General features: G+C 49.5%; 1 protein-coding gene across 1 annotated transcript; it reads right to left on the bottom strand.

Moving 5' to 3' along the window:
- Positions 1 to 6,759: 6,759 nt before the first annotated feature.
- Positions 6,760 to 9,195, bottom strand: Gas1 (growth arrest specific 1). Its single transcript, XM_075969391.1, has one exon. The coding sequence runs from the start codon at positions 9,192 to 9,194 to the stop codon at positions 8,043 to 8,045; it is 1,152 nt and encodes a 383-aa protein (XP_075825506.1). The 5' UTR covers position 9,195; the 3' UTR covers positions 6,760 to 8,042.
- Between the last annotated feature and the right edge of the window lie 886 nt (positions 9,196 to 10,081).

Raw genomic sequence — 10,081 nt, 5'->3', positions numbered from 1 at the left:
AATATGGATTTGCAAACTCACTGTATAACAATAGCAAAGATGTTAGTCTTACCACCCTACTAGTGTGGTTTCCTTTCGTTTTGGACAGTCTTACTACATAGACCAATGTAGTCTCAAACTCTAGTCATCCTGCCTCAGCCTCCCAAGTATTGGCATGCACAGCTATGCTTGCCAAAAGCTTTTGTTTGTTTGTTAGCTTGCTTATTTTTTAAGACAGATTGCACTGGATAGTCCAGTGGTCCAAGTTGACCTGAAGCTCCTTATATAGTCTAGGCTGGCTTGGAAACTCTTGATGATTCTGTTGCCTCAGCCTCTGTGGAGTACATGTTGATCCTACCATAAGAAGTCTGCTTTTTCTTTGGTGTCTGGGAGTTAAGTTTCTTCCTGGGACCACAGGAGACATTGGGTTTATCACATGGAAACAATGTATCAATTGGGATGGAGTCTAGGGTATTATGAAAGCTACTCCTTAGAGAGGAGGCCTTTAGGTCAGAACAAGACTGGACACAAAGAGCATAGTGTTGTCAGTAATAGGCTCTCACCTTTCACCTCTGGGAGGAAACCAAGAGGCTGACTCTTCCTCCACTCCCTGAAGCTGGACCCACTCATGTGATTTGCTTTGACCAACGAGACCTTGGCAAGTGGATTTGCTCATTTGGGTTCCTCTGCCTTGGCAATCTGGTGAGTATCCCTGCGGTAAGAGCCAGCCTCCCAAATATCACAGACATAAGGGTCTGGTCTGGATGTCTGAGGCATTAAACAGATGAGCCAGTCCACCTGGCTCCAACCTTCATCTCCATCACCTGTCTGCTGTTGATAGCCAAGTGAGCCAGAGAAGTCGAGCAGAAAGCTCAGGCCCAAATGCTGATTCACAGCTTTGTGATCAGATAAATGATTAAAAACTTCCGCAGTGAAGTTTGGGGTAGACTGTTGTTCGGCGGAGACCAGGTAATAAAGTCACAATCCTCCTCGACCATTTTCAGAATGGATCCCGTTGGCAAGTGTTGGACTCCCACAAAGGGCCAGTGAGTCCTTTGAACTTTACCCGCTATGTTGAAAGCTCTTAGAGTCTTCTCGCCTTTTGAGAATTTTGCCATTTTGAGAATCAGCATGAGGTTACTGTGTTAATCTTTTGACACAAATGGACATAGGTTTAAACCTGCTGACTTATTCACGACAGTCATAGTCGAGCTTTATTGATTTAATTTGTTTATTTATTGCGTCTGCATGAGTGTGCAGTATAAATGTGTGAGTGAGGTTCTATACCGCCATGATTCATGTGTGGGGATTGGAGGATAGCTCTGTGGAGTTGTTCTCTCCTTCTATCTCTGTTGAGATCCAGGGGTCCAACTTAGGTTGCCAGGCTTGCACAGCAAGGACATCTACCTACTGAGCTGTCTCACTGACCCCATAGCCAAGATTTTGAGTGGTTCATTCATTCATAAAGAACAGCTGTTCATACTGACACAATGCGTAAGTCATGCGGTGCGCTTATCTAGTCAGCACATGTGCACAATACGCAGTCATGTCAATCATCGTTAGCTGTTATAGTTTTATAGTTATGTATAATTCATATAGAATTATATGAACTTCTATAATCTTGGTCTTTTGTATTTTCCCAGAGTTTGTTGTAATTATAATTCTTGTATATATTATTATTATAATTGTTTAAATGTTATGGATTTCCTTTTTTTTCTTCTTTTTTGTTTTGTTGTTTTGGTTTTTGGTTTCTCTTTGTAGCCCTGGCTGTCCTGGAACTTACTTCATAGACTGCCCTTAAACTCAGAGATCCCCACCTCTGCCTCCTGAGTGCTGAAGCTAAAGGCATGCAGCACCATCACCTGACTGAAGTCTTGTGTGTGTGTATACATATATATATATATACATACATATATATACATACATACATATATACATATATATATGAAATCCATTGGCTCCATTCTGCCTGCTGAGCTACTTGGATCATATTTTATTTGTCTCGGAAGCTGTTTAGTACCCAAGTGTCTGTATCCAGAATTTTTCTTTTCTTTTTTTTCTTCCTGCTGCTACTTAGACCTCTTGGACTTTTCTCCTGGCTGGGAGGCTCTGGGCTCCCACAATGGTTCATCTTGACTGTCGGTTTGATTGGCTTTAGAACTGCCTAGGAGGCACACGTCTGGGTGTGTCTATGACGATGCTTCCAGAGAGGCTACCTGAGAAGGGAAACGTACTCTGAAGGGCAGTGGTCCATCTCATCAGCTAGAGACCCAGACTGGATCAAAAGCACCAGCATGCATCCCTCCTTGCTCAAGGACAGATGCAAGGTGATCAAGGACTTCAGGTCCCACTGCCAGGCCATACGCACAGTGCATTGATTCCTCCCCACCAGGCTTTGCCTCTGTGTCATTTTCTTCCAGATCTTCTTAAACCCACCATGGAGCTAAGCCATCCTCTTTCATTGTGTGATAAAACTATCTGTCCCCATATGGACTAAGAATAATCCCATGTATTTAATTTCCCTCTGTGATGTCTGTGAAAAATTTTATGCCCCTCTACCTGTTCAGTATTGCAAACTGGGCTGGCCTTGAACTCACAGAGGTCTACCTGTCTTTGCCTCCTGAGTGTTGGGACTAAAGGTGTGAGCCACCACACCCAGCCAACGAAGTCATTTTTAAGCTTCTTACGAAAAATCCTCCGAATAGGTGGAACTATTTGATGAGCAAGAAGTGACAGGCAAAAACTGAAGATTGAGGGATGCTGACATCGTAAAAGAACTCTGTGCGAGAAAGGTTCACATCTCATAGACATGGACAAGATTCTTACTAGGGACTGATCAGGGATAAAATACACACTAAGTTTCTTGTGGAAGGCTGCTCTCTCCAGGACTCAGGAACCAGTATCCAAGATCTTAGACACTGTAGGTACCTTAATAAGACAGCTATTGATTTAAAAAAAAAATTGCAACATGTTCACAGGGAGGGTCTGGAGGCAGACACCACTATTTTATCTTGGGCCACAGATGAAGATGTCATAGATCTAATTGTGCATATTTACCTGTTGACAGACTTCAGATTGCTTCAGTTTGCTTAAAGAGACTTTGTTCAAATTATGCACGCCATACATGACACGGAGCCTTTGAACCACTTTAAAAACAGCTCAAAAACAATCTGCAAAGTATTTTTTTTTAGAAATGCCATGTCAAAAAAAAAAAAAAGAGGAAGTAGATGCTTACTCTGTAGGGAACTTAGGCCCCTGAAATAAGGAATAGAATCCCTTCTATATTCTCAACAGCCCTCTGGCTTCCTCAAGTGCATTTTACGCAGGGTTTGGAGGTAGCTCTCCAAAATATGAGCTGAGAGCTTCCTAGGAAAGCAAATCTTTCCCACATCCTTCCCTGCAGTTCCTCTTTAAGAGGTGTCAGCCTGGCTGAAAGAATGAAGTGGCTGCACATTGTCTGGCCCTGCCATTATGTGTTCAACATTTCCATAACAAAGGTGCCACTCGACTTCTCCCCGATTAATGCAGCTCCAGGGCTCTTGTCGCCTTTAATAAAACATTGTTGAAATCATTTATTTAGAGCCCCTGGTTACTAGTGGGAGAATGACCATCTTTGTGCCAAAATATAGTGTATACAGTCCACTATTTTGTAGTAGATCATTGTGTTATTTACGAAATCGATTAAACGGATGCCTTGGGGGGCATTGATGCTAACAGCACATTACTTATGTCATCGGGATAGTCAAGGGTGAACTTTGTCAACTCTCTCCCAGAAGCAATCTCTCAAACAGAATACAGTGATGTCCAACTTAACTGGCGCACAGTGAGCCCCACTGGAAACGCAGCCGGGGCCACACTGCTTGCATGAACCGACGCTCCCCACCGTCCTCCCTGGAGTCCTGGGGGAAAGCCGGGTCAACTGACAGCATTCCCCACGTTTCTTGATGTGAGGGGTCAGAAAACAATGGTGGCATGCTTTTCCTTTTCGAGCTTTGGAGAAGATACATGCACGATACATGTTGGAGCTTTTCACAGCGCATCTTAGCGCTCATACAGCCAAGTCCAAGCCAAGAAGCCAAGAATTTGTTGTATGTTTCTGGAAGTTCTCATGGCATTAGGGTTTCCTGATTTAGGATCCTGGGCAACATGGTTGGAAGGAGGTAAATGCATGAGCTTGAGGCAAATAAAGTACATGACCTCCCAACTCCATGTTCTGCTGTTTCCCTGCCACTCTCTCCAGGGTAGGCAGGGATGCTATCCTGTCCTCATGCAGGCTCCACTAGGTTAGAGCCCGGTCGTCCCTTTACTAGGTGGCACTTGGGACCAGGAGCTGCTTTTATCTTCATGGATGACTGCAGGAGTTCTACTCTAGTCTAGAGGTGTCCTCTGAGTGGACAAGTTTTCTTCCCCAGGGCCATTTTCCCACTTCCCATTTGGGGCTTTCACGTGTACATTACTATACATGGTTAAAAACCAACAGAGACCTTATGCTATGCCCATTGTGATCATACACAAAAGCCTTGCTGTGTGCTCGGGTGAGCGGTGAAGCTGAGCCTCTTCTGGGTACTGTATGGCCACTTCAGCTCAATGAACTGCCCCCCTTGTGTGTAACCATTGTCCCACACTCCCTCAAACCTTTGTCACTGAAGGGCTGACAAAGACAAAGGAACCGGCACAGAGAATCGCAACCTACTCACTGAGGAGATGGAAACAGCCTGGAGATAGATTAGACATGAAATCTAAACCCTGCCGCGCATGGGGTGGGGGTGGGGGAACTTCCTGGAAATTCTCCAGAAAAGCCAAAAAAAAAAAAAAAACAACAAAACCCTACCTCTTCCTCTCATTAATGGTACTTCCAGGCGTCTCCAGGAGACATCTGAGCTTGCCGAATGTCCAGAATTCCAAAGGCCTCCCTAGAGACGCCGAGATATTGCAGATGTCAACATCTGTAAAAATCTTTTCTGTCTAGAAGCGGATGACTGGCTGGTGGCGCAAAGACAGCACACTCCTGAAGCCCCTTGCGCCCCCTCTGCAATCTGCCCTACAATGCAGGAGACCTGTCCGGAGGCTTGGGGACTCGGGACTATGGTTCCTTGTTTCAATAGGTGGGCCATGGATCAATGTTCACTTTCTTCAAGGGAGAAAGCATAAAGCCACATCCCCTCCTGCCCAGACTAAGCTGTGATGATTTATTCTAGGCAGATGCCTCTGACAGGACCCTGTAAAATCAAGTTGTGAGTTTATTGTAGCCGTTAATTGTCAGGTCTTTTCTGGCGCTGTCTAACTTACTGGGGGGGGGGGGACGACGACTCTGCCTTTTACCGTGACAAAGACTTAACTTTTAGTCAAGAATGTGTTAAAATAACCAGGAATGGAGAGGTTTTAAATATATTTAAGCAAAAATGCAGGAGTACTGCTAACCTGTAGTCCTTTTGTAAAAAAAAAAAAAAAAAAAAAAGGAAAATAAAATCTAATTTCCCTTTCAGCTGCTAGGAATATTCTGTTAGTCCCCCCTCCAATAAGACAATGCTCTCGGCTTTGTTTTAACAGGTTTACTGAACCGTTCAGATGACTTCAGTCTAATCACACACTGCTCTCCTAGACTCCAGGCTGATATCTGGGGCTTTCTGGTACCACACATGGGGGAATCTTGCTTTGGGGGACATGAAGAGAAATTTGGACTCCCCCACTAATAGCTAGGAAAAGAGAAAGAGACAAAAAAATTAGGCCTCAAAAGTAGAGGTGGGAATGCATGAGAAAGCACACAATTTGGTTAATTACTTACGCAGCAGAGAAATCTAGCTGCTTTCCCAGCCCATGCTAGCATCACATAAAGAGACATCAGATCTTGCTAATCTGTCGACCCCTCAGACAAAGTTTATTTGTGGTGACTTTTAAACTCCTGACTTGCCTTCCAATCACCGAGTTTAAAATGAAAAGCTTTAAATAAACACCAGGAATAGAAGATAAATAAACTTTTTCCCCCTTGCAAGTGCCTAGCTTGCCGAGGTTCAGGCTCAAATCCCCAGAGGACAGACTGCTCTCTTTTGTGTTAATGTTTAAAAGATTTTCCAACGCTGGAGTTTATTCCTACTGCAAACATCTCTGTTTACAAGGTCAAGTGTATCAGCACTCGACACAGCTTAAGAGCGTAATTATTTATGTAAGGGCGTTTGAGTGTGCATCAGGGGCTTGGCGGAAGCCCAACCTTCAGCCCACTGCTCAACAGCTCCTCAGGACAATATTACCAGTCCTGGTGATTAGTCCCCTCCATGGTGTGTTTACTTTTGCACGCCTCAATGTTTTGTAACAAAATTTTGTATTTTTTTTTCCACCAAAAGTGTGAAAATGGCTTTGAAGTATTGAGTCTCATAGGCTTCCTAGACCTATTGGTAACAGATGTTATTGGCATGTTTGATTGAATGAGAAGGCAGAGAGGACACTCCTGGGGGTCAGGAGCAAAAGGGAGGGGGTGGGCAGGGTGGGTCTCCGAGTTGAGGCGGAGGTTAGCCTCACACAAGAGACAATATTTTGTGAAGTCTCTTCACAAAGGCCAACAGCACCAGCAGAAGCCGGTTACAAATTGTTTTAGTTGCCTCATTTACAAACATCTAATTGTTCATTAAATTGAAGGCAGCATTAGCTCCCACTCCGGTTGGTACTGCATTTTAATTCCACTTGCTGTTTGATGGACTCCCTGTGCCCCCTCCACTCCCCTCCCACCCACCGCTGGGTTAACCACCGTGTAACTGTAGAAGGCAACTACACCAAAGCCACTGTTTAAACTCTTTACTGATGTGTGCATCTTTAATAAAACAACCAAAAAATACACAAAGTCATAGTTATTTAAAACACAGGACTTTAAAAAATGGTGTCTATAAAAATACAATGTTTAAGGCAGTTTGGAAATGCATTTATACATTTCTACAATGTCCATAAATTCTCTTAAAAATAACGACGTTACTTCAAATCTGTAAAATACACTGTACATTCTTAAGACTGTTCTACCCAGAGCACACTTCAAAACGGGCTTGCAGGAGTGGGTTCCTGGTGACCAATGTGTTCTATACATTTCTTGGATGGGGGGTGTGTGATGCAACATTGATGCAGATTTAAAACTTTTAATTTCTTTTTAAAAATAAATTATTTCTGACGCATACAATTTATAAAAATTCTATATACAAAGTACAGCAACTGGTAAGAAACCCCAGTTTTAATACAGTTTATATACGACGTACCAGGGTGGAAAACCCCGATAGGGGCAGAGGCAGTATTCAATCTCTGCATACTCAAACTTAGAATTTCTTGGTGTGAAAAAAAAAACTCAAAACAAAACAAAAAAACGACAACAAAACAAACACCACTCAGAGGTTTTCCTAGATGGCAGTACAGAGCTTTAAGATAAAAAGTTGCATTGTTCAACACCATGGTAACTTTCTAGGCCAGGTTTTTGGACCCTTAATTTTAAGACACGTGGTGCTCAGAGATCAGAACTGTGGCAGTGAAACTGGAGGCGGGGGTTAAAGGTTATAATGCAGACATGATTTCGGGGACCCAGACAAGGCAATCGCCAGCTCCACTGGGGTTACTGGCTGCTTTACAGAGTACAGGAATGAACCGGCAAGGGACCGCTTCCATTTACTTACGATTGCTGTTTCTCAGTGGCCACAAGCAATTAAAGTCGTTACCAGTACTATACATCCCTTCACAGGAAAACGGTTTAAAAACAAAACAAACCTAATTCCCTCCACATCCCCTCCCCCAGTCCCTTGGAGTTGTGAAGACCTCCACCGTTCAGCAGAGCCCAGGCCTGCCTTGCTTTTTGCAGGGTGTCCTGAACTCTGCAGATTCGAGCCGGTAGGATAGGTCAGTCGGTTATTTGCAGCTTCGAAACCGCACAGTGGAGGGCCGGGCATGGTGGCTGGGGTAAATACTGGGCCCTGTCCACACAGGGAGCGTGCGGGTCAGAGTTCCAGACCATCCCCGGGATCCCCAGCCACAGGTGCCCAGCTCGGGAACCAGCCAGATCGAGTGCACCGGCCTGCAGCAGCCTGCAGCCGGGGCTACAAGTGTGATCCGAGCAGCAGCAACAACAGTAAGCAAACAAGAGGGGTCCAGGCGCCTCGGGTCGCCCAGTGGCCTCCACTGCCGCTACTGCTGCTCCTGCGCCCGGGCCCGTGGGGCAGATCCCCGCGGCCGCCCGTCCCAGCAGCGCCGCCGCCCGGGCGCGCGAGGCCGTCGTCATCGTCCAAGGGCTGCTCGCCGCCCGCCGTGCCCGCGCGCTGCTCGTCGTCATATTCTTCGTCGTAGTAATCGTCCAGCCCACCGTCCGAGCCACTGCTGCCCGCACCGTTGCCCGCGTCTGGGCCGAAGCACAGACGGGCCATGTTCTCTTTGACCGACTCACAGATGGGCCGCTCCAGCCCATCGCACACGCAGTCGTTGAGCAGCGCCGCCTTGGGCACGGCCAACATGTCCTCGATGACCGCGCGGCACTCGTCGGTGCAGCGCAGCCCGTTGAAAAGTTTGCCGCAGTAGGCCAGGTAGCGGCCGAGCGCCAGGTTGCAGCGGCTGTCGCGATCGCAGCGCCGCCGGGCCTCCGTGCAGCCCATGACCGAGCCCGCTCCCGCGCCTGGGCCCACGCCGCTGGTGCGAGGCAGGCAAGGCTCGATGGCGCGCTTGGTGGACTTGCAGTGTTCGTCCTGCGCGCAGTCGCAGTCCTCCAGCGCGGGCCCGCGGCGCGTGTGGTTGAGCTGGATGAGCGCCGAGATGCAGTGGCTCGGGCAGCGCCAGCGCGGCGAGAAGGACGCGGCCGAAGCGGGGAAGGCGCCAGCGGGCCCCGGAGCGTCAGCCCCGCCGCGCTGCGCCAGCACCGGCGCGCACGCCTCGGCGTACTGGCTGTAGGCGTAGCTGCAGTCGGGCTCGCCCTGGCACTGCAGCAGCGCCTGCCAGCAGATGAGGCGGCGGCCGTGAGCCAGCCCCGAGCCCCGCGGCGCCGAGCCCAGCAGCTGCAGCAGCGCCATAAGGCACAGCAAGGCGCCCGGAGTGGTCCCCTTGCGGGCCCCGCCGCCGCCCAGCAGCGCGGCTAGCATCGCGGGCAGCAGCGGCCGCCGGACGCGGTGCAGAGCGGAGATGAGGCGCGGGCGGCGGCAGCGGGGCCGCTGAAAAAGTTTGTCCGAGTCCCGCGCACTTCTGGCATGGGCGTCCTCATCCATCCATGCTCGCGGCCCGGCGGCTGGTAGAGGCGGGTGTTCGTTCCGGCACCGCGGCCGGGGCTCCCTGAGAGGAGCAGCCACGCCGGTCCGGCTCTGGTCGGTCGGCGGCTGGAGGCGCTCAACGCCGCCCCGGAGGGCCGCGGCGAGGCTGCAGGAGCGCGCGGCGCCGGGGGTGCATGGTGCTCGGCGCCTGCAGACGATCGTGCAGCCGGCGACTTCTCCGTCCCCGGCTCAGCGGCGCGTATCACTTCGCAGTTCTCGCATCCCCTTTCCCGCGGCCAGGCCGCCGGGTCCCCTCCCCCTCCGCCCTGGCCTTGGCCACGCTCCGGGAAGCTCTGGGCGCCGGGCGCTAGGAGACCCCGAAACTCGGAGCGGGCTGCTGGGCTTGGGGACCTGGAGCCTGGGGAGCGGATCCGCAGAGCCCGGCTGCAGACTCGCTCGCGGCGAGGCTTTAAATACAAAAATGGGCCTGGAGCCCCCGTGTGGTGCCGCGGCGCCCCCTCATTATGCATGCATAGAAAAGCAAACAAACAAAAACATTAGCAACGCTCCTTCGGCTCGCCGAGCCCCGGCCCCGCGCGCTCCAGGCTTGCCCGCTTTCTCCTTTCTCCACTCTCGGGCGCCCTTTGCTCGGCCCCCTTCCCGGGTTTTGCGCGCTGCTATTGGTCCAGCCTGTTGTTGTTGAAACTTTTTTTTTTTTACGAGCCGCTGGAGTGGGGTTGCAGAGTGGGGGAGGGCGGTGGGCAGCTCACATTCAGGCATTCAGGGCTTGAAAGGAACGGCTTAGGGAGCCTGACACAGGCCCAGCTCCTCCCACTCTTCAGGAGGCTGGGATACCGAACCCCAGCTCGCGCACAGAGCCAGCGGGCAGGGCTTAGGGCCAGCTG

Source organism: Microtus pennsylvanicus, chromosome 4, assembly GCF_037038515.1.
Source record: "Microtus pennsylvanicus isolate mMicPen1 chromosome 4, mMicPen1.hap1, whole genome shotgun sequence".
In the NCBI taxonomy this organism is placed as follows: domain Eukaryota; kingdom Metazoa; phylum Chordata; class Mammalia; order Rodentia; family Cricetidae; genus Microtus; species Microtus pennsylvanicus.
Note: the sequence above shows the minus strand (reverse complement) of the source record. Positions and strands in the feature narration are given on the sequence as shown.

What these genes read in the sequence shown, in the direction of transcription:
- Gas1 (XM_075969391.1), bottom strand. Translation starts at nt 9,194, where the DNA reads ATGGATGAGGACGCCCATGCCAGAAGTGCGCGGGACTCGGACAAACTT.